This window comes from Ovis aries, chromosome 18 (genome assembly GCF_016772045.2).
Source record: "Ovis aries strain OAR_USU_Benz2616 breed Rambouillet chromosome 18, ARS-UI_Ramb_v3.0, whole genome shotgun sequence".
In the NCBI taxonomy this organism is placed as follows: Eukaryota; Metazoa; Chordata; class Mammalia; order Artiodactyla; family Bovidae; genus Ovis; species Ovis aries.
The window spans coordinates 64,809,789-64,832,799 of NC_056071.1; the positions used below are offsets into that span (position 1 = coordinate 64,809,789).

General features: G+C 51.1%; 1 protein-coding gene across 6 annotated transcripts in view; it reads left to right on the forward strand.

The window, feature by feature from the left end:
• The window catches only part of TECPR2 (tectonin beta-propeller repeat containing 2), a 100,517-nt gene that overhangs the window by 27,387 nt on the left and 50,119 nt on the right, over positions 1 to 23,011 (forward strand). For 3 of the 6 annotated variants that reach the window (XM_042235524.1, XM_060401479.1, XM_042235525.2), the window contains exons 3-9: positions 4,427 to 4,555; positions 4,951 to 5,082; positions 10,705 to 10,862; positions 17,746 to 18,058; positions 19,881 to 20,013; positions 20,436 to 20,774; positions 21,886 to 22,844. In XM_042235524.1, the coding sequence (XP_042091458.1) occupies positions 4,427 to 4,555; positions 4,951 to 5,082; positions 10,705 to 10,862; positions 17,746 to 18,058; positions 19,881 to 20,013; positions 20,436 to 20,774; positions 21,886 to 22,844 (2,163 nt within the window). The remainder of the gene's footprint in view (positions 1 to 4,426; positions 4,556 to 4,950; positions 5,083 to 10,704; positions 10,863 to 17,745; positions 18,059 to 19,880; positions 20,014 to 20,435; positions 20,775 to 21,885; positions 22,845 to 23,011) is intronic. The other 3 variants (XM_042235526.1, XM_042235527.1, XM_027957429.2) reach the window with 3 other exon arrangements.

Genomic DNA, 23,011 nt, shown 5'->3' on the forward strand with positions numbered 1-23,011 from the left:
TTATTTCTCCACTCTTCATTTCAACTTGTCTGTGCCTTTAAATCTAAAGTGCATTCCATATTGGTAGCATAAATTTGGGTCTTTTAATTAATCCAGTTTAACAGTCGCTGCCTTCTAATAGGCATATTTAGGCCACTTGTCTTTACCGTCCTGACTGCAGTGCTTTGAGTCAGGGTTTCTCAACCTGACATTATGGCGCTTTGGCCTAGGGGTGTGGTCCTGTGTGTTGTAGAGTGTTTAGCAACATCCCTGGTGTTAAACCACATTTTGTCATGATATCCTTTTTAAAAATCTCGCTGTATTTTAGTGGTGTTTTAGTTGAGATTTTTTTGTGTCTGTATTCACGGAAGGATATTGGTCTGTAGCTTTCTTATGATGTCTTTATCTGGCCTTTCTCAGTATGCATCTGACTATTTGGTATTTTCATTCTACATTTAGCTACTCAAGTTGGGCATTATTATTATTATTATTATTATATTTTATAATCACTGTTTAGATTTCCTCACAGTTTTACCCGCGTCTTCACTTGCCATCCTTGTTACATTTCAGTTTCCTTTGCCACCGTTCTCCTTCTTGCTGGTGTGCGTCCTGTGGTAGTTCTTGTCCTGCAGTCGGTGGTACTTCAAAGCACAAAATCACGCGCTCTGGACACTCTGTCTGTCTGTCTGCCTGCCTTTGTTTGCTTGTTGCCATGCTACGTGGCTGGCAAGGATCTTAGTTCTTTGACCAGGAATTGAACCCAGGCCACGGTAAAAGTGCTGAGTCCTAACCACTGGACCGCCGGAGAATTCCTGTGTCTCCGTCTTTGAATTGTTTAGAAAGACATACTGTTCAAGGCTATCAGTTCTGTCTTTTACCACTTTGAGGATGATACTCTACGGTCTCCAGGACTCCTTTGTTGAGACATCTTTTATTAATAATTATTCATATTTAGTTATTGCCTCTTTTCTCTGACATATGAATATCTCCTCATTGCTTTTGAGGTTTTATTGTTTGAAAGATATGTGTGTGTGCATTTGAATCTTGTTCAAGGCTTGTGCTCCTGAGGATACAGGCCTTTCCCTAGTTTTGGATAGCTGTTAGCCTCATCTCTGAAGACACTGCCCTCTCTTATCCTATTTTGCTTTCTTCTGGGATCCCAACCAGATGTAGGTTGGACTTTTGTATTCGATCCTCTGTGACTCTCAACTTCTCTTTCTTAATTTATATCTTTGCTGCACAGATCTGTCATCTAATTCAGTGATTTTTCTTTCAGCTGTGAACAATCTGCTTTTTAATCCACCACTGAGATTTTAAATTCTTTTGATTCTTTTTCATATATATTTAATTATTTCTGACAGTGGTTTGCTCTTATGTTTCAATTTCCTTTATAGTCCTTGAAAATTTTAAAGCCTTTTTTGTTATTGAAGTATAGTTGATTTATCGTGTTTCATGTGTATAGCAAAGTGATTCAGTTACATACTCTTTCTCAGATTCTTTTTCACTGTAGGTTATTACAAGGTATTGAATATAGTTCCCTGTGCTATACAGTACGTCTTTAGTTTTTATTTTATATGTAGTAGCTTATATCTGCTAATCCCGAATTTCCAATTTATCCTTCCCCTTAAGCATATTTCCATCACGGTTCTGGCTCTTCTTAGTCTACATGAAACTGCTTGAGTTGGGGTGAGGGGCTGCCCAGTTCTGTTAGTGTTTTTTCAGTTGAGTCCTCTTCATGGGCCTGTTTCCCTGTGGTCACCTCTAACTGTGAACTGTGTGGCTGATCCCGGCACGTGTGAATCCTGAGGGGCCTGGGCCAAGACTGAGCCCCAGAGGTGGGGTTTATGGTCACTCTGCCAGGCCCCTTGAAGTGTTACCGACAAGGAAGCGTGTCAGCTAAGCTGCCTGCACGGAGCTGCTTTTGAGTGGGGAGGGAGAGTACCTTCAAACCCCGGTGCTGGATGGGGCAGGTTTTTGATTACAGATCCTTAGGAACTGTTGTTTTTATTCCCTCCACTCAGTGCCTGAGATACAAGACTGAGTTCCTTGTCGGCCCCGTTTGCTAGCAAATTAATTTTTCCCTGGTTTACACTTTCACTGAGCGTTAGGTCTTCACGGGTTCTGGCTTTATGGGGAGGTCAGGTCCAGCTCCCCACCTCGTCTGGCCCAAAGCCTTGTCCTCACTGCCCCTGCTCACCTGAGAAAATCCCGGGTCTGGATGTTGGTCGGTCACTGGGCAGCCTGTGGCTTCAGGGCTGGCTTCTGTCTGGTTTGACAGGACTCTCTTGGGTTTCAGCTCTCGTAGATTTTCTTTACTTTATAGAGGTCAGCTGAGCGTTTAATAAGTGCTTTGTGTATCTTGTTCAGCATTTCTGGGTGTTTGGAGGGCGTTGTTTTTCAGAACAGCCAGAGTGTTACCCTGTCAGAAGCTGAGACTTCATATTTTGTTTCTGTCTGAAGTATAGTTGGGTGTCATAGTCTGATTCTTTGAATGTTTTGGTTCTTACATCAAGAATGATGACATTTGTTAGTAATAATATTAAAGAATGTTAAGTCAAGCTTAGTACATTGGTTTATTAAAAGCATGTTTACGGGCGTTGCAGTTTCCAGCCCATCTGTGCAATGATTTTTATTTTGAAGCCATTCATTCAGAAAAATTACACAGCTGTTTTGATTTTGTGCTACGACGTGGCAAGATCTCCAATAAGCGACTTTGATTCCTGATGGAGTAGCAGTTTTTGTAATTACAAATTCCCAGGAAAAATATTCTTTTTTATTTTTGCCATGCCATGCAGCATGCAAGATCTTAGTTCCTCAAACAAGGATCAGACCTGCATGCCCTGCAGTGGAATTGCAGAGTCTTAACCACCGGACCACCAGGGAGGCCCCGCTGGCCTGTCAGACGATACACACCTAAGGCGTGTTGTGCGCCTTTCTCGCCTGCGAGCGGAGGTGGAGCTGTCCCTCACAGTCCCTGCCCTCCCCTCACCATCCTGCTCCTCCTTGGCCGACCCCGCCTCCCATGTCCACGCCGCGGGTCTGCTGGAGCCCTGAGGCAGAGCAGGGCCTGGCTCTGCAGTCACACTCAGGCAGAGTCCTGACTCGGTTCTCCCGGGCTCTGTGGCCTGAGACCAGTCTCACAGCCCTGGTGTCACGAGGATAGCTCCAGCTCCTACGCTCTCGGTGGCCTGAGGATCCCAGGAGGTAACGCCTGTGCAGTGTCAGCCAGGCGGCCTGGCGCAGGACGTGTGCTGCTGAGAGGCCTGTGCCCTGTCCCTCGCTGCCATCGGCATCCTCACTGGGCCTCCCACTCGTCTTTCCTCCCCAGGGTTCTCTGCCCTGGCGCCTGTGGAGTTGGCCAGTTCTCTTGACTGGGTGCGAACTCACGCCACCTGAATAAGCGCAGAAAGCTCCTGGCCAGTCTTCCTGTCTGGGCCCATGCCCTCCTCCTTCCAGCCTGTTCCAGAGGGTGTCCCAGTAAGACTTCAGACTGGTACACCTGCAAAAGCAGGCGTCTTCAAGAGTCCGCTTTTCCTTCCTGTCGCTTAAGATCTAGCTCCCTTACCCCATGTCATGCTCTGGTACCAGACATATTTATAGCCTGAACAGGGCCTGAAAGAGTGCTCCCGTGTGACCACCTCTGCTCGCTGGGCGGCTCTCTGTGTGCACGTCTCGATGCTGTGGCTCCGCTTTGAGAAGCCAGGCCCTCGCCCTGCTGTGTGTTAACCCAGCAGCTGACTCAGGATCCTGAATGCGCGGGGTGCGCTCGGGTTTGACAGATTGATTACCATGTAAATTACTGCATCAGGGTTCAAAACAGCTTATTGAAGATCTTGCCATATGTCTTGGCAAGGTGGAAATGGTTGTGTAATTTTTTGAATGAGTGGTTTCAAAATAAAAAATGATTATTCAGGTGCACTGGAAGCCTAAAGGTCTGTATTCAATGCTTGACATGTGCTTTTTACTAAACCAATATATCAAGCCTGCGTTAATGTTATTTAATATGATTATTGATCTAAGAATCAAAACAGGAATAAGTTTATGAAGCACTTGTTGATCCTCCAGCACAGCTGTGTGGCAGGTACACACCATGGGTGACAGTTGGTGGGGGACTTGTCCATGTTGAGAGAGAAGGAAGCAGAGCTTGGGAGTGGGACAGCTCTCCTGATTCCAGACTCCGGTTTTGGGGGGAACAATCTCTCTTGTCCAAGCTCCTTAGAATTCCCTTGAGAAGAGCTCAGTGGTTCACACTTTGTCATTTCAAAAATAAAAAACCTGGAAAGAAAAAGAGATATAATTATCTTTCTGAACTATATACATTTTCAATCAGAAATATGTATCGGCTGCTGTGTGGCGAGGTTTTCCATTTCACTTGTAGGTGCTGTTTCACAGTTTGAAATCTGGCCCAGTGACAGGCCCATTTGATTTTAGATGTTTGCTCTTTCAGGGGAAAACAGAGTCCATCACGGTGGTGAAGCTGCTGAGCTGCTTCGATGACCTGGTGGCTGCAGGCACAGCCTCTGGGAGGGTTGCAGTTTTTCAGCTTGTATCCTCATTGCCAGGGAGAAATAAACAGGTAAGTGCCAACCATTTTAGCATTTCTTAATTTCATGGCAAATTCCTCTCATCCTTTAAAATAAGAAGTCCTCATCTGCTGAGAAAATATTTGTTCAAAAAAGCCTAACTCTGTGCTCTTCATAGTCAGATAACATTTTTGTTGCTGGTAGGACACTTGGTAAAAAGCACATATGGGTAATTTAAATTGCTCAGTAGTCTCTGGCTCCTCTCCGTCAGTTTTCAAGGTAAATAGACAGATGGGCCCTTGTGCAGGGTTTTGCCTGGAAAGCAGCTTGGGAACACCAGTTACTCCACAAAACAGGAGGGACTGCATACCACCTCGTCCACACAGCTCCATCTCACAGTGTCTCTCCTTTTCTTTTTCTTGTGTGTATTTTTATCGTTTATTCACAGCTTCGGAGGTTTGACGTCACTGGCATTCACAAAAATAGCATAACAGCTCTGGCTTGGAGCCCCAATGGGATGAAACTGTTCTCCGGAGATGATAAAGGGAAAATCGTCTATTCTTCTCTGGATCTAGATCAGGTAAAATCATTTTCAGAAGTATTATTGGTCAGATAATTGGAGAAATTATAGCTGGTTAATTTGTATTCTTGATCCTTGTCCCATTTTTTCTGTCTGCGCCAATCAGCTGGTGAGATCTCAGTTCCCCAACCAGGGATTGAACCCAGGTCTTGTGAGTGAAAGCCTGGAATGCTAACCTCTAGGCCCCCAGAAAACTCCCTGTTGTCTCTTTCTATTCTCAGCTGTTGTTCGTAACATTTTCTTTCAAGCGCTTTCCTGATGCTTTATAAGCTTCTACTTCTTTGTGTTAAGAATTGGCCTTTGTTTCTACTCGAACATACACTTTTCTCATTCTCCTGTTGTCTTTGGCTACCACTTAGAAAAGAAGCCACTACCAAGCCTTATTCCTTGGCAGTTTGTAGAGGAGGACATGGAACATTTCAAAGTCACGACAGGTGTCAACTGAAAAATAAAAAGCACAACCTAAAAGTTGAGAATTTTTTTTCGGTGGACTTACTGAGGACTTAAGCCTGGGAGACAGTCTCAGATAACTCTGAGGGATCCTTCCAAAGAGGTGGGGGAGGAACCAGGATCTACGGGAGCTTTGAAAAAACAAACCTGCTTGTTAAACATCAAGAAGTGTGCTAATTAAAGAAGAAAAAAAATCTCTCAAGTTAACGAATTTAGCGCTTTTCTATGCGGGAGGATGCGAGAGTCTGGGCCCCCTGAGATCACATTCCTTTGATGTGCACCTTCACGCTGGGGCCAGTTCGCATCCTGAACCCCTCAGCCACACGTTGGGGGCGGCCTGCAGTGGCTGTTGGCTTGATGTAGGGTGGCCTGTGTACTCCACCCTGAGCTCCCTGAGGGTGCGCCCTGGGGTTGGGGAGAGGACAGCCCTGTGGCTGATGGCTGCCACCTCCCTTGAATACTGACGCGGCAGGCAATAGTCTTGGTTCACTCTGTGGACAGTGGTTGGAGTGGATGGTGAGCTCACCCCAGCCGAGCTTTGGCTGTGGGAGAGTGGTGGAGGAGGAGGTTTGGCGGCAGCAGGGAGCCAGCTCCACCCCTGTATTTGCTCTTTAAGCCTTTGGACAGAGCCCTAAGCCTCACATTCTGATCTTTGGTCAGTAGATAAGCACCCCCGGCTCCCAGGGGTCCAGGCACCAGGTGACGCCCAGCAGAGCTCAACTTCAGGCCGAGGGTCTGCTTCTGTTGTGTGGGTGGCTTTAAGCCTGCCTGTGCTTTGTTTTGTCAGACGTCTGCCCGGTTGGAATTCTCTCCTTGGTGGTATGGTCCTTTCATCTTCTTCTTTGTTTTGTAGCCATTATTCCAGGTGCGTCCAGAAATTCAGCGATTACTAGCTGGGTAACTCTGAGTCCCTCTGATCCGAGACTGACCTGTCACAAATATTCTGTTGCAGTAGTTCTCAAACTTTTTGGTCCCAGGACCCCTTTACACTATACCTCTTAAAAAGAGGTATCCAGAGAGGTTCTGTTTGTATGGGTTAAGTTTTTTTATATTTTTGTGAAAATAAATAGTACTGAGAATTCCCTGGTGATCCAGTGGTTAGGACTCCGAGCTCTCAATACGGAGGGCCGGATTCAGTCCCTGGTTGGAAAATCCCACAAATTGCAAGGCGAGGCCAAAAACAAAACATGGAACATGGGACTTGCCCGGTGGTCCAGTGGTTAAGACTCCTCGCTTCCAGGCTGGATGCCTGGGTTTGATCCCTGGTTGGGAAACAGGGATCCCACATACCTTGCAGTGTGACAGAAAAAAAACAAAACAAAAAACTACTCCTGCTTTCAAGAGTAGCATTGCTTCACATTTTGGCAAATCTCTTTATATTTGCCTTAATGGAAGACAGCCGGATTCTGCATTCAGTCTGTACATTGTTTCGGTTGGGGTGTATCCAGAAGATTGGGCCTCACACAGATATGTGGTGGGAAATAGGAGTGTTTTAATAGCCCTTCCAGAGAACTGTGTTACCTTCTTCTTTAATCACATCCCTAAATTAGTTTCTTTAAAGGTTGGTTACAGTATGGAATCTGAAAGCATGTGGATGAGTTTTTGCTGCTCTGTTACAATGAGATCCATTGGTCTGTCTTGCACTTTGAAGGACTCCTTGACTCATTTTGTTTGATTTTGTAATTCTGTAATTTTTTGTGTTGGTCACTTGGAAAATATTGATGTACCAAGTGATGCAGATCTTCCAATTGTGATACATTTAATTATATAATATAAAGCAAAAACTCCAGAATCACTGCAGATGGTGACTGCAGCCATGCAATTAAAAGACGCTTACTCCTTGGAAGGAAAGTTATGACCAACCTAGACAGCATATGAAAAAGCAGAGACATTACTTTGTCAACAAATGTCCATCTAGTCAAGGCTATGGTTTTTCCAGTGGTCATGTATGGAGGTGAGAGTTGGACTATAAAGAAAGCTAAGCACTGAAGAATTGATGCTTTTGAACTGTGGTGTTGGAGAAGACTCTTGAGAGTCCCTTGGACTGCAAGGAGATCCAACCAGTCCATCCTCAAGGAGATCAGTCCTGAGTATTCATTGGAAGGACTGATGTTGAAGCTGAAACTCCAATACTTTGGCCACCTGATGTGAAGAGCTGACTCATGTGAAAAGACCCTGATGCTGGGAAAGATTGAGGGCGGGAAGAGAAGGGGACAACAGAGGATGAGATGGTTGGATGGCATCACCGACTCAATGGACATGGGTTTGGGTGAACTCCGGGAGTTGGTGATGGACAGGGAGGCCTGGCGTGCTGCGGGTCATGGGGTCGCAAAGAGTCGGACACAACTAAGCAACTGAACTGAAAGCAAAAACAACACCATTGTTAATATTTCCATCATTCTGATGAGAAAGGTCTTAAGCCGTTGGGAATATTAGGTTCACAAGAGTGGATACAGGTTTTCAGATTCTGATCTTCATTTGTGAAGATCAAGTCTTATTATCAGCAAAAAATAATAATTATTTTCCTTGAAATGACACTTATTTTCCTTGAAGTGACAGATATGGTTTATTCCTTCTGAGAAAATGCCTGACAAATACCCAAGTTTGAATACTAGTATTTCAAATAAAAACATATTTTGGGGGGAAAAAAAGTTAAGCTCCTAGCTCGTACAGTCGTCCAAGTGCTCCTCCTCAAAAGAACCACAGGACTTCAGCCTCACCTGGGGAGCTGTGTGCAGGCCTGGGTTCATCACAGAATACAAAGACAGGTGTCCCCAAGGTCAAGAGTTGTTGGGATTTTTATTTTCCTGCATCAAAGACCTTCTGAAGGGAAATGCACGTTTTTGCTGCACATGCCCAGTGGCTGGGGGCACCATGACAGCTCCTGGAGTTTGGTGCCCTTCTCGCCTTGGGGTCCCCCCCACCCCAGTCTTTCAGGAGCTCTACCCACCAGCAGTGTGAACCACTGCTCCATGAAGAAGGCAGAGAAAACCTCATAATGAAAATGACTTTGACCTCGAGAGGTCCTAAGGGACCCTCAGGGACTGTGGGCAACACTTTGAGAACTGCTGCTCTCCAGGAAAACATTTTGTTGAGATTTTCAGGGATCCCGTGTTTGTGCCTTCCTGCTGTCACTCCCACAGCGTGGGTTGCGTCATGGGAACATTGCTCATGCAGGTCAGGAAACGAAAAAGTCACGCGGAGAGCACTCTCCTTGTGTACTGCTGGCCCTGCTCACAGCACCGATTGTCTCGCTGTGTCTCACTGTGAGCACTGTTCCCTGAACCCGTGGTAGGCAAGGTGCAGGCGAAGAGGCTGGAAGAAAATGTGAGGAGCCGTAGGAACTGCAGACACGTTTATTCTCTCCTAGCTGGCACAGCAGACGTAACGTAACCGCACACAATCCTTCAGGGCTTTTCCAGGTGAAGCTTGTTTATGCTCAACCAGAGCAGAAGTGGCCTGTGGCCAGGCGAGCGCCTCGTGACGCACACACACTGCCTTAAGCAGCCTCGGCTGTTACACAGCTGCACAGCCACCGTTTACAGAACGTGGAGCGAGAGAGCCTCACCGGTGCCATCTTGTTAGTTTCCCCACACCTTGGCATCCTGGTCATTTGTTCCCAGCTCTACTGAGGTTCTGATCCATTTTTAAAGACACAGGTGTTTCATGAAATTTGCAGGAAAGATGTATGGGTTTGCACAGTGAGAGTCGCTCAGTCCTGTCTGAGTCTTTGAGACTCCGTGGACTGTACAGTCCATGGAATTCTCCAGGCCAGAATACTGGAGTGGGTAGCCTTTCCCTTCTCTAGGGGATCTTCCCAACTCAGGGAGCGAACCCAGGTCTCCTGAACTGCAGGTGGATTCTTTACCAGCTGAGCCACCAGGGAAGCCCTTTGCACAGTACAATACAATGAATTTAATTCCATTACGAGCTAAGTCGAAAGTTGAAAAACTGCAGTTTGTGTAAGTAAAGGTGGGAGGGAACTCTGGCTTCGTGTCCATGATAGTGGAGGGGAATTTCCCCGTCTCAATCATGCTGGTGGTTACACACTGGTATGCATTTGTTGAAATTGATAGAATCATATATCTAAAAAGGGTGACTTTTACTGTGTGTAAATCTTACCAGCAAATCTGATGGCTGCTCCCTTTACCACAAAAGTCTACGATGTTGCATCAGTATTTCCTACACTGTTAAAGAAACAGGCTTCAGGAGAAGAGGGACTTACAGGCACAGATACTTGGCCCAAAGACACACCATTTGTGTCAGCGATAAAGTGCCTCGCAAAGCTTGACTTGGCTCTTTAACATACTTAATACCATTTTCATTTCTTTCTAACCTGTCTCTTCTGACCCTTTCCGTAGGCCAGGATATAATGTCCCCAGAATTACTTTGAGCCCTTTGTGGAGGAGGTTGTGATATGAACTGTGAAAGTTGTCACAATAATTTCTTAGGAAGTCCCATTGTGTTCTGTTGGAAAAAATAATACACCTGGTGCAATATTTCTGCTTAGATCTTTATGGAGTCTTCCTTCTCTGAACCATGTTGCAGGGAAAGAGCAAATTAGCCGGGATGGCGGTGGTCATGGCCTCCCGCTCTCACCCCACGAGTTGTAAATTCATGGTTTTGTAACAGCTGAGATCGTTTGTAGCACTGTGCATGCCCAGTGACCTGTATAAGCCCCATCTGAGCCCCTCAAGGAGCGGCGAGTGGAGGCGTGTTGGGTTGCGTCGTAGTCGTTGCTGTTGCGTCAGCCGGTAGAGGGTGAGGCGTGTCTGCCTTGCTGCTGTGAACGCAGGATGTCACAGTTCCTGTAGCTCCTCACGTCTTCCAGCTTCCCCGCTCGTGCCTTGCCTACCCTGGGTTCAGTGAACAGGGAGGGACAGGGTGACACGTGCTGAAAACCTTTTTAAAAATCATACTGAAGTTTTAAGCGTTTCTTGGTGACCTTGCTGTGGCCTGACCTAGATGGTAACCCTGACAATTTTCTCACCAGTGAGGGCTTCTCTGGGTGGTATCACCGCAGTGAGTTGGCACTGAATGCGGTGAGGATGAGAGCCTTCATTTAAGGTAGACATTGGCCGGAATGCAGACACAGGAGGGCGGCGGGCCAGTCCTGGGAGCTGGGGGCCCCCTGGAGCCTGCCCTGCGGGCCTCACGCGCCTCTCTCCGCAGGGGGTCTGCCACTCGCACCTGGTGCTGGAGGAGCCGGCCTCCATCGTGCAGCTGGACTACAGCCAGAAGGTGCTGCTGGTCTCCACGCTGCAGAGGAGCCTGCTGTTCTACACCGAAGAGCGCTCTGTCCAGCAGGTCGGGACACAGCCGAGGAAGAGGTGAGCTGCGCGGGGTCACGGCGCGAGGGACGGGGCTCCACATGGGTCCCCAGCCCCCCGCCGCCTCATGCCGGCATTTGCTCCTCGCAGGCCGCCTCCTGCACAGCTCGGCTCAGAGGTCAGGGTCGGGTGGGCATTCCCACCTCACTCCCTCCTTGAACCATGCCACTGTGGATTCAGGTGACCTCAGCGCTGCTGGCTGTGTCTTCTGCTGTGGAGCCTAGTGAGGGTGCGGCCAGGACGTGGGCTGTAACCCAGGGTGGGGTGTCCTGAAGAAGGGGGCCAGGCCTGGAAGGGGTCAGAGCTCCTGGCTGCGAGACGACCCCTTCTGTGACCTGCTGCTGGTGGAAGAACAGCTGCAGCAGGGTCGGTCTAGCCCCATCGCTGGCGGCTGGAGTTGGAGGAGTGCCAGGGGAAGGGGCACCACTGTCTGCAGAGGCCAGGGGTGGGGGGATGGCAGGGGGGGCATGGGAGCTGGGAGGGGGTGGGGTGGAGGGTGGGGAGCAGACGGCCAAGAAGCCTGGGGGTGGACGAGTGTGCGGCTGGTGGTGCCAGCCTCTGGTCCTCTCAACGTCTGTTATGCTGTGTCCCGGGCTTTGCAGGAACACAGTGCAAGTTTATTCCTTTCTCTGTTGGCAGAACAGCCCATGGCTGTTCACACAGTCACATCTCCCCTTCGGCTTCGCCTTTCCATGTTGAACGCCCCCTTAATTCCATCGACAGTTGGTCGTCTTATAACGATCGTCTCCCTTTTGGCTCCTGGGAAGCCCAGCAGGACCCGCCACTCGGGCTTGGTGGTCCTGCAGACTTGGCCAGGCTCCCCCTCTGCCGGGACCCCGCTCTCCCCCTCACGTCTTGTCCTGGCCTGTCTGTCGGTGTCTCGCTGTGTTGTGTCTTTTTGGAAGGAAGGTGGCATGCAGAGAGAGAGACTTAAAAACCAGTTCCCTCCACGTGAATCGTGTACCCAGCAGTCTTTGCCTTCACACCTGGCCTTCTCAGCTCTGGCGTGAAGCCTCAGCACCTCTTCTGACCCTCTCCTGGTGGGTCTCTGTGGCCGGGTCTTTGCGCACACTTGCCAGTCACCATCTCAGGGTGCTGAGTCCCCTTTCTGTTAGGGAGCCGTGTTAGAGAAGTAAGGGACAATAGAGTGAACAGAAACACTTCCAGCCTGTGTCCTGACAGCTCGTCTCTGTTGTGTGCTGTGTTAGATCGTGGTTAGAAAAGGACCCCAGTGACAGCTGCCTCCCGGAGCTGCAGCTTCGGTCACCAGGTGTCCCACCGGCCGGCACCCTGTGCTCAGCGGGGAGCCAGGCTCTGCCCTCAGAAATGCTGGTCTCAGTGTGGGCAGTGCTCCGAGGCAGCATCTGGGTGAAGGGTCGGGTGGAGGCAGGCAGTCAGCAGAGGCCTCTGGGGAAGAGATCCTGGGCTGAACCCTCCAGTGTGCGAAGAGCCTTCTGGTCTCAGGAGCAGCAAGTGCTGAGGCCGTGTTGGGCCCAGGCCTGGAATGTTCAAGGAGCTAGAGGGGGACTGGGGCAGCTGTGGAGGGTGGGTGGGTGCTGGGAAGGAAGACCTGAGCCAGTCCTTGCCCTGAGTTACTCCAGGCCAGACGGGAAGCCATTGGGGGCTTTAGGCAGGAGGAGGGCGGCCTGAGCACGCCTGGTTCTGCACAGCAAGGAGGCAGCTGCGGGAGTCTGGAGGGTGGCGTGGAATCCACCTGGAGGGGGAGGGAAGGGTGATTTGGGGATGAATTCGATACAGGGGGCAAGGGGAGAACAAAGTAAGGAAGGATTTCTGTGCCCTTGGCTAAACCAACCGGCTGGAGGGAGAAGCCCTTTAACTCGGACAGGAAGCCCTGGGTTAAGGTCTGGACGTCTGGATTCTCTCTCGGGCATGTTGTGTTCAAGATGCCTGTTAGGTGGCTAAGCCAGAATCCCCATCGGGAGTAACATGCGAAGGTTGGCAGCTCAGGAGAGGGGGCCTGGGCCAGACATGAAGATGAGGTCGTCAGATGCAGGTGCCACTGAACCCTCTGGCCTGGATGAGGTCATCTTGGGGGCGTGTTTCCCATTCAGCCATGGAGGATCCTTCCTGGGTGTCTGCTCTGCCCAGTGCCCTTCGCAATCTGGGGAAGACGCTGTGAGCGAGGGGGACAAGAGCGCTGGTCTTCAGGAGCTCACGTTCCTGTGGGGGAGACCAACCTTAAATAAGCATGTTCTAGAGTGTTCAGCGGTAATAATATAATAATAGATGGGTGGAGCTGTGAGGATGGCTGTCTGGTGTGTTTTGCCTAGGCAGACGTGTCCCCACCCTTCTGTGCAGTGGGGTCTGAGCCGATTCCTGGGAGAGGGCCGGGGGAGCCGTGAGGACCCCTCAGAGGAGCACAGGCCAGGTGTGGGGGCGCAGAGGAGGGGCTGGGAGCCCATCCTGTAGGCTTCACGGCCCCACTCGGGGCTGTGTTACTTCAGCGCCGTGAGAGTCACGAGCTGGCATTGACTCTGGAGGGGGGTGAAGGCGGCCACCACGGAGGCTACCAGGGTCCCGGGTGACCGAGGTGAGAGTCGGGCTCACACCAGGGCGGGGTGGCAGGGATGCTTTGAAGGCAGAGCTGATGGGTTGGCTGGCTCTGGGGTGTGGGAGGAGGAGAGCCATTGGAGGCGGTAGTCTGGGCAGTGGGTAGAGCATTGCTGCTGGCAGGGCGTGGTCTTCCTCCAGGGCCAGGCTGGGGTGGCAGGTGGGGGCGACGTGCGCTCCGGGCCGCGGGTGGCCACAGCGGTGCCCTCGAGGGCCTCTGGACGGTGTTTAAAGCTCTGGGACCTAGGAGCTCTCTGATGAGTGAGTGTCACTGGCAAAGGGAGGCCTTGTGTGCCAACGCACTCCGTCTTTACCTGTCAGAAAGAGCTGTGTTGCAGCTGCTGACTGGCCCTGAGCAATGCACCCAGCTGGGCCTTTGGCTCTGGCAGCGTGGTGGCCAGGTATACCTCCTTGTGGGGACTTCCCTGGGGGCCTAGGACTCCACTCTGCCACTGCAAGGGGTATGGGTTCAATCCCTGGCCAGAGAACTGAGATTCCACATGCTGTGCGGCCTGGCCAAAAAAAAGCACCTGTGGGGTGCAGGCTATGGGGCTGGGGAAGCTTAGGGAGGAGGGGTGGGCCACATGCTGGGTGGGTGTGGGGGTGTGGGAGTCTGGGTGTGTGGGGGTGTGTGGTGGTGTAGGTGTCTAGGGGTGTGGGGTTATGGGAGTCTGGGGGTGTGGGTGTCTGGGGGTGTGGGTGTCTAGGGGTGTGGGGGTGTGGGAGTCTGGCGGTGTGGATGTCTGGGCATGTGGGCCCACACACGGGGTGACCGGGTGATGGTGCATGTCACGGCCCTGAGCCCAGGAGGGCTGGCTTGGCCCAAAGGGGGCGGAGGCTGTCCTGTCAGCGGGGCAGCCGGGCCTGGGGACAGCTGCAGGGACTGGTGGGTGATCAGCCTGTGAACCCCCTCAGATAGAACAGAGCAGTGCGTGTGTATCTCCCAGGCGATCGCAGCACCCAGCCGTCCGCTTTTCCTCCATGTCCGGCGGCAGGCCGTCCGGGTCAGCAGCACCTGCGGGGCCGGGGTGGGTGTGGAGCCTGGGCCCCTGCCCAGCCACGTGGGTTCTGGGGCAGCGTCACTATCATGCCCTCTGGTGCCTTTGGGCTTCCGGCTATTGAGCCTGCCATCCAGGCTGTGGCTTGTCTCGTTTCCGGCTCTCTGTCTTGCTCAGCGTTATTGTACATAAATTGGAAAATCTGATTTATGGTTAGAATTTGATAACTAGAAACACTACTTTCAACATTGGTGTGTCTCATAAAGGAAATAAAGACATTTTTTAAAGTCATGGTTGATATTTCTAGAAAACAGCCCCACCAAAGTTGAGAAACTCGGTTGATTTGTGATTTTAGAATCCTGTAGAGCTTGGACCTTAAAAGTTAGAGTTTTTGTGTCTGATTCAGAATGACTTCAGCCGGCGCTAGGGAGTCACCCTGCGTGTGGGTGGCGGATGAGTCGGGGTGGAGGGCCGTTTGCCCTGAGCGGTATGTAGCCAGTTACCCCTGGCTCGGCCACCTTCTCCCAGCCTGCTGCCAACATGGTTCAGCAGCTCCTTGGAGCAGGGCCCCCGCCCGCCCTGCTCAGCTGGTCCTTCCCCAAAGGGTCATGGTCTGCTCAGTGTCCAAGGTCTAGCCTTCCTCGGCCCAGGCACAGTGTGTCCCCTCTGTCTAGCGGCCGCGAGCAGCTCTCGGCGCTGCGGGGGTGGCGTGTTTCTGACGCGTCTGTCTACCGTGTGTTACTCGCGGGGCCGAGACCCTCCTCCTGCCTCTTTGCTGTTGCCTGCACCACAGCTCCTCGCGTGGTGCGGGAGCTCACTGAATGTTGACTAAGATGGAGGCTTTAGTCACCCCACCTGAAGTGACAGATTTTTAAGAGAACTTATTAGTAGAAGGAAAATACTTTGGTTTGAAAATTGGATCACGAAATAGAAATTGACAGGAAAGGCAGGAAGAAGAGGTTATGGGCTGTCCTACTGGAACTCTTGTGGGCGTCTCTATTGAGAACCTTACCAGAACAAATCACCAGAGGCAGTGGTCACCCCCGTGCTGACCGTGGAGTTGTCCAGGAATGACCCAGGGTGTTACTAGTGGATTAGTCTGACAGTCTTCACTTCAGAGTTGAATTGATATTGTGTCCTCCATGGACCCTCTCCAGAGGGACGCAGTGAGATGCTGGACCGCAGAGAAGCACCCAGCTGAGTTTGCCTGGTGGGCGCTGGGATGCCGCCCTGGGAGCCAAGTGCTGCTGTGCAGGGTGAGGGTGAGGTGGGGCCCGGCACCCACAGGAGCATGACGGAAGAGGCAGTTGAGCGTCTGGGGGGCCTACAGTGTCACCAGCATTGCTTGTCATCTTCACGGATTGTCATTCAGCCTCACATCAGCCTTTGAGGTAGGAGTTGTTATCCCTGGTTTACAGATGAGGGAGCTGAGGTCCACGGCATGGAGTGAGTGGCAGGGCTGTGGGACCTCGCTGTGGCCCTGGGGCTGAGACTCTGCACTCCCGACGAAGGGGGTCTGGGTTCAGCCCTTGGTCAGGGAACTAGATCCCGCGTGACACGACTAAGAGTCTGAATGAAGATCAGAGATCCCACATGCTGCACTGAAGCCTAGTGCGGCCAAGTAAGTATTAAAAACAAGCCACAATGCCTTCTGCTGTTCAGAATCGGGGAAGTACTTCTGACAGAGAATCAGAGGACTCAGGGTTAAACTGAACTCACCGTTCGACTGGGAGACGCGGGGGTTCGGCAGAGATGTGGAGCAGTGAGAACTCCCAGGTCGCTGATGGGTGAGGCTGGTGTAAGCACGCAGGGAAAGGTTGGAATTGTCTTCCTGACCTGAATCTGCTCTTAATCAGCAACACGGCAGTCACGTGACAGTCCAGCAGTCCACTCTGAAATGTCTGCGACCAACTGTCAGACCTGTGTGCCGGGAGGTTATGTGCAGACATGCTCATGGTGAGCACGATTCAAAATGAAAAAGAGGGAGAGGGTGGGATGATGTGGGAGAACGGCACTCTAACGTGTGTACTATCGTGTAAGAATCGAGTCGCCAGTCTATGTCTGACGCAGGGTGCAGCATGCTTGGGGCTGGTGCATGGGGATGACCCAGAGAGATGTTATGGGGAGGGAGGTGGGAGGGGGGTTCATGTTTGGGAACGCATGTAAGAATTAAAGATTTGAAAATTAAAAAAAAATAAAGAACATGAATCAACAGCAAGATGAAGAGATTAAAAAAAAAATGAAAAAGTGGGAATAATTCAAATAACCATCAACCTGAGTCCCGTATAGCAGTGAAAATGAATGAGCCTTAGCGCTTTTTTCAACAAGGATAAATCTCAGAATTATTAGGTTAAAGTGGAAGTTAAGTCGCTCAGTCATGTCCGACTCTGTGACCCCATGGACTGTAGCCCACCAGGCTCCTCCGTCCATAAAATACTCCAGGCAAGAATACTGAAGTAGGTTGCCATTTCCTTCTCCAAGCAAGTTGCAGGAGACTACAAATAGCATCGTACTTTGTAGTACAAATGACAGACAAAAGTGTGTCTGTACCAAGTATGTAGCGTTTAGGAATGCATAGGCATGTGGTGAAAGTGTTGATAGAAGCAACAGAGTAGTGAACACAGAATTCAGGGTAGGACTCACACCTGGGGCCCGGAGGGGCAGGGGCCTTTGGAGCAGGAGAACATCAACGATGCGGCTGTTGGCTTTACTTCCAGAGTTGAGGGACAGGTTCCTGGGTGTACATTTCACTTGTTTGTTTTAGCTATTTCATGGTACTAAGCATAGGAAAACCAGAAAACCCACCACGCCTGTGGGTCAGAATGGAGATTGTGGGTTTAAGAGAAGTTTTGAAAGGGCTGCCCCAGTTCTGGGCCTGAAGCTCGTTCCCTGGGGTGCTGGGTGAACCCAGCAGCGGGCGTCGGGAGGAGCAGACTTTGAGAGCAGGGGAGCTGCTCGGCCCTGGGCCTCTCCTCCTGCCGCTGCGTCCTCTTCTCTAGTACAGGAGTCTTGACTCCAGCCTCACAGGGCTGTGGCTCGGTGTGTGTAACTGGGACGCGTGCTCCGTGGGGTGCACACTTCTGAGGCTGCTGTAGGGGGTGCAGGCAGAGGCTGTGTCCTCTGTGGGCTCGGGGTAGACCAGTGGTTCACGTAACCAAAACACACACTGTAGAAAAGGGTTTGAAAAAGAATCAATCTTGTTCTGGCTTAGTCCAAAAATTCCTTTTGGACTTAAAATGAGGGGTTGACAGCTAGCACTGTGAATCAGTCCATGTCTCTCTCTTTCTTCCCTCCTTTTTTCCTTGTCGTCTCAGCACTGGGAAGTTTGGTGCCTGCTTTATACCAGGACTCTGTAAGCAAAGTGATCTAACCTTGTACGCGTCCCGGCCTGGGCTCCGGCTGTGGAAGGCCGACATCCACGGGACTGTCCAGGCCACGTTTATCCTAAAAGACGTCTTCGCCGGAGGAGTCAAGCCTTTCGAGCTTTACCCGCGCTTGGACTCGGCCGAGCGCGGAGGGTGCAGCTCACCTGAGAAGCACCTGGGGCTCGTGTCGTGCTTCTTCCAAGAAGGCTGGGTGTTGAGTTGGAATGAATATAGTATTTACCTCCTGGATACCGTCAACCAGGTGAGCAAAGGGATGGTACTGCACCTTTGAGTCTAGAGGCAGGAGGGTGTGTACAGGCCTTCTGCTTCCTCTCAGAGGGTGGAACAGCCTGGGTCCTGTGTGTTGCCTTTTCCATTGAGCTGGTAACGGAAACCAGGTGAAGGTTTGGTTGGTTTTGTAGATTTGAAAAAATATTTGCTTTAAATATTTGTAGTCCTATCCCCTGCTAAGAAAGTGTGTACGTGTGTGTGTGTGTGTGTGTTTTGTTTAAGCAGAAAAGTAAATTTGTTCTTTATAATTTCTTTGGATCATGTGTTTTATGGCTACCAAATTACCGTGAGCATAATGAAATGAGATCAAAACTCAAACATTAACAGAAAGAGTGAGACAGGGGCCCACTCCCCAGGGTTTCCCCAGGGTGAGGCTGAGTGAGGCAGGGGGCCCTTTCTCTAGCTTGCTTTCTACCCTCTTCTTTTACCCTTATTTCTTTTCCCGAGTGGAGCTGCTTCGTTTTGCTATTTTCCCCCCACTTTACTTGATGATGTATTTGGACATCTTTCCAGCACTATTAAATCATGGTTGGAAACAATTTCTGTTTAAAGTAGGGTGATGAGATTATTGCCAATAGAGATTGCTTTAGGATTTTTTTAAAACTGTTCAGTTTTGGTATATTCTTTGTTTTAAAAATTTATTTTTAGTTGCACTAAGTCTTTGTTGCGACATGGGGCAGGGACGGGTGAGTTGGCCTAGGGAATCACCAAGGTGCCTTTTAGCCCTGAGTTTCTCTTCTTAAAGAACGTTTGAAAGACACTTTTGTATTCTTCCCCGGGTCTAGAGAACACAGCTTTTCTTTTTTCTTTGGGTCCTCTTTGAACTTAATGTGCACTTATTAGTTGGTGGGGTCAAGGTATACTGTAATTATACATCAGTTCCTGTCTTCTGAACACTTACCCAAAGCTTTCTCCAGTAGGTGTAATTAGCTTCATTTTGTGGGTGGAGGAGTGGAGCCAGAGAGGCGGGGCATGCACAGACAGTCTGCACGTGGCAGCACGGTGGGAAGCTTTCAGACCACTGTCAGGGTTACCTAAGAATTAACAGAGGACTTAGACCCATTTTCTCCTCTGCATTGAGCTAGTCTCCTATTTGCTGTTGACTGGGAAGCAAGAATGTTTTTCGGTCAGTAAGGGCTCAGGGTTGTCCTGTGTTTTGGGTGCTGACGGCTTTCAGATGGCGTTGGAGGAGTCCTGTCTCCCTCCTCATTCATTCACAACCGCAACTCGCAGTGCCCGCCTGGCCTCTCCCGCGGGAATCCACATGGTAGGGGCCCTAGACCGGCCAGCACACATCCAGCCCAGGAGAGACGGGCCGGGCAGGGGTTTGTGTAAAGGGCTGTGAGCTCTGAGAGTCCTGGGCATTGCTGAGGAAGGCCAGCTTGTCAGGGACTCTTCCCAAGGAGGTGGCATCTGAATCAAGTTGAAACTCCCGGTGACCAAGGGCCAGTGAGAGAATCCGAGTAGGGGGCGTGGCGTCATGGGGTCAGGGCCAGGGTCCGGACGGGCCAGTGGATGCACCTGCCGCAGGGTGGGCACGATAGCACAACCGGGGCCAGTGGAGAGTGTGGCTGGGGGCGGGGAGAGACTGCAAGCTCGGTCCCAGAAAGGTACTGACGGGTACTCAGCTACCATCTGTCGGGTACTCCCTCACTTTGGGTTGAATAACTCCCAAGTTTCAGAAAGTCATGGCAGCAAACAGCAGTTACTTGACTTCTTTGGACTCCAGCACGTGCTTGTACAGATTGAGCTATTACCATTGCCTGGTTTTGTGATTTTCTTTTTCTGGACAGGCTACAATTGCTGGTTTGGAAGGATCAGGTGATATCGTGTCTGTTTCCTGCACAGAAAATGAAATATTTTTCTTAAAGGGAGACAGGAACATTATACGAATTTCAAGCAGGCCTGAAGGACTAGCATCAATCGGTTTGTATTTGTTATAAAATGTATTTGTTACAAAACTTTGTTATAAAATGTATGTAATTAAAGTTTATAATGTAGAAAACTTACCACTTTCATTTACTCATTAAGTGATTGTAGCTTTAAACGAGTTATTCAGAGGGTTTCTTTTGATTCTTAAAAATCAGTTTATGATACTTTTCTTGAAGATCACCTACTTTCAGTCAGGGTCTCACATTTGCTGGAATCGTTTCTGTGGGTCTGGAGGGTTGGGGGTTGAGTGGATAGGAAGGGGAACTTGGCACCCGCCTGACTAATCTCCATCTGATGCTCTGACCCAGTCTGTGGGATTGATGCATAAGACTTTCGAACATTGAAGTCTGTCACCTGGGACACATGTTTTACCCTTAATAATAAGAGCACATCATCTTTCCCTCCGATAACCACAGTAAAACCAGCTTCTTTACCAGTGAGGGACAGTCTGGAGACATCGGCGTGCACAGAGCAAGTCCACGGGCCACATGCGGAGAAGCTGCCGGCGGCCACGCCTTCCGAGACGAGGCTGCGGGGCTCTTCAGTGGCCAGCTCCATGGCCAGCCAGCCCAGGAGCAGGAGCAGCTCACTCAACTCCACGGACAGTGGCTCCGGGCTGCAGGCAGCCCCTGAGCTGGGCAGGGGCGGCCCACTCACCTCAAAGAGGTTCAGCGTGATCAGTTCGGAGGACTTCGACCAGGAGCTCGTGGTGAAGCCTCTCAGAGTGAAAAAGAAGAAAAGGACGAGGAAGACAGGTACCTTCCGCGGCAGAGCGCCTGGGGCCCCCTCCCGCCGCGTGGGGCCTCTCACCAGCCTGGCGGGCGGGGGCTGCTTGCCGAGAGCACAGGCAGCAGCGTCTGTCCTCCTCGGAGGAGTTTCACTGTGAAAGCTTTATCCAGTATTTAACACAAAGTGATATACTTCCAATACTTAAGTTAAGAATTTGGTTTATTCATGTATATCATCTGTCGGACCAGAGAGTCTGTGGACTTGGAAGGAAAGCTGTGGAAATCTTCAGATGCATCAGTTTATGTTTAGTGTTGGGTGTGTCATCAGATACGGGATTTTTTTTTTTTTTTTGGCCATCCTGTGGGGCTTGTGAGATCTTAGTTCCCCAACCAAGGTATGAACCCATGTCCTTGGCAGTGAACTCACAGAGTCCTAACCACTAAATTGCCAGGGAAGTCCCCAGATATGGGATATTTTTTCAATTGCTTACTGTTGGCTGCACTGGGTCTTTGGTGCCGCACCCAGGCTTTTCTGGTGGCAGTGAGTGGGGGTTGTGTCACACGGGCTGCTTCTTGCAGAGGCTTGTCATCGCGGCTCACAGGCTCCAGAGCTCGGCCTTCAGTCGTGGCTCATGGGCTTAGTTGCCCAGCAGCATGTGGGATCTTCCCGGACCAGGGATCAAACCCACATCCCCTGCTTTGGTAGGTGGATTCTTAACCTACCACCAGGGAAGTCCCAGATACGGGATTTAACATGGAAATTTTTTAACTTATTACTTACTCCTTGATGCCTGTTGAGCCTCTCTACTAAACATCGCTGCAGTATTGAAGGAGAATGTTATCAGATGCCTTAATATTTTGATAACTTTAAAAAATTGTTCTGGGATCCATTTGTTCCTTTGTTTTTGCTTAGTTAACTTTTATTGAAGGAAGCCTCAGAGCCCATCATGTGTACAGTATCTGCATCCATTTAAAACACCCCTGCATTGGGGTACTTTGTACTTGAGAGATTTATTCTTCACCAATTACAGCTCCTTCATTTAAGAAGCTTTTTTCCTTAGGCCAAGTTTTTGTTTCTTAGCTCTTGTCTTGCCGCTTGTGTGGCGTCCTGCCTGATCTTAACCGTTCTTGTTTCTAGTAGAAGGCGGGAGCAGCACCGCGGGGCCCAGCTCACTTGAGTCAACCCCCGGCCATGAGTGTCCTGGGGACAGCCCCCAGTCCGTGAGCACGGACCTGCCGTCTGCGGCCTCCAGCTTGGGCAGCGTCGTGGACCAGTCCAGCACAGGGTCTCCTGACCAGGAGAGCAGTCTCAGCGGGGAGGCCGGCGGTGTGCTGCCAGAGTATAGCGACCCCGAGGCTTTCAGTGTCCTGGAGGTGCCCCTGCCCGCCCCCGACCTGCTGAACGGAGGAGCCGAGGGGAGAACTGAAAGCCCCCTGGGCGACGGCGAGGGCGGGACAGAGCCCCCCGGTGGGGCAGGGAGCTCCTTCTGGCGTCCGACGGAGTGCGCAGAGGACACTGAGGACATCGTGGAGCTTGAGGGGGAGCCTCGTCCTGCGGACAGTGGGCCGGGCAGCGCGGCGGAGGCCCGGGGGGATGGGGCTCTGCAGCCTGATGGCCCCCTGGGCGCTTTCTCAGAAGCCTGCCTCCTGGACTTGGCGCCGGAGCCTTCCCGCCTCAGCTGGGCCCCCAGTGCAGAGCAGCGCCCTCTGGGGGCCATGGCTGACGAAGGCAGGGCTGAGGAGCCCCCCGAAGAGCAGGGCTTCCTGATGCACATGGGAGCCCCCCGCCACCTCAGCCCGAGTCCCCGGTGCGCTGCTCCTGACGCTGACACGGGCCAGACAGCGGTCGTCACTTCCGAGCATGACCTGGGAGGGGGAGGACGACCACCTCCCTGGGCCTCGACCTCGGCCGCCAGCACCCAGGAGCAGCCCTCACGGGACCAGGTGCTGACATCCAGTGATGAGGAGGACATCTACGGCCATGGGCTGCCCTCTTCGTCCTCAGAGACGAGCGTGACAGAGCTGGGAGGGGGCCGCTCCCTGCAGGACCTGAGGCAGCTGGGCACGGACGACCCTGGGCTGCTCAAGGCCGATCAGGTACGAGGGCTCCTTCCTTAAGGGAAGTCACTGGCAAACTGACACTGGGAAGAAGTTACACTCCCACTGTCAACCCTGTAAGCCGAATGTTGGAGGCCCAGATTTGAGGGGTCTCCAGCACAGGATCTGAAATGGCTTGGGCTCCTGCTGACCTGTCGTTCCCAAAC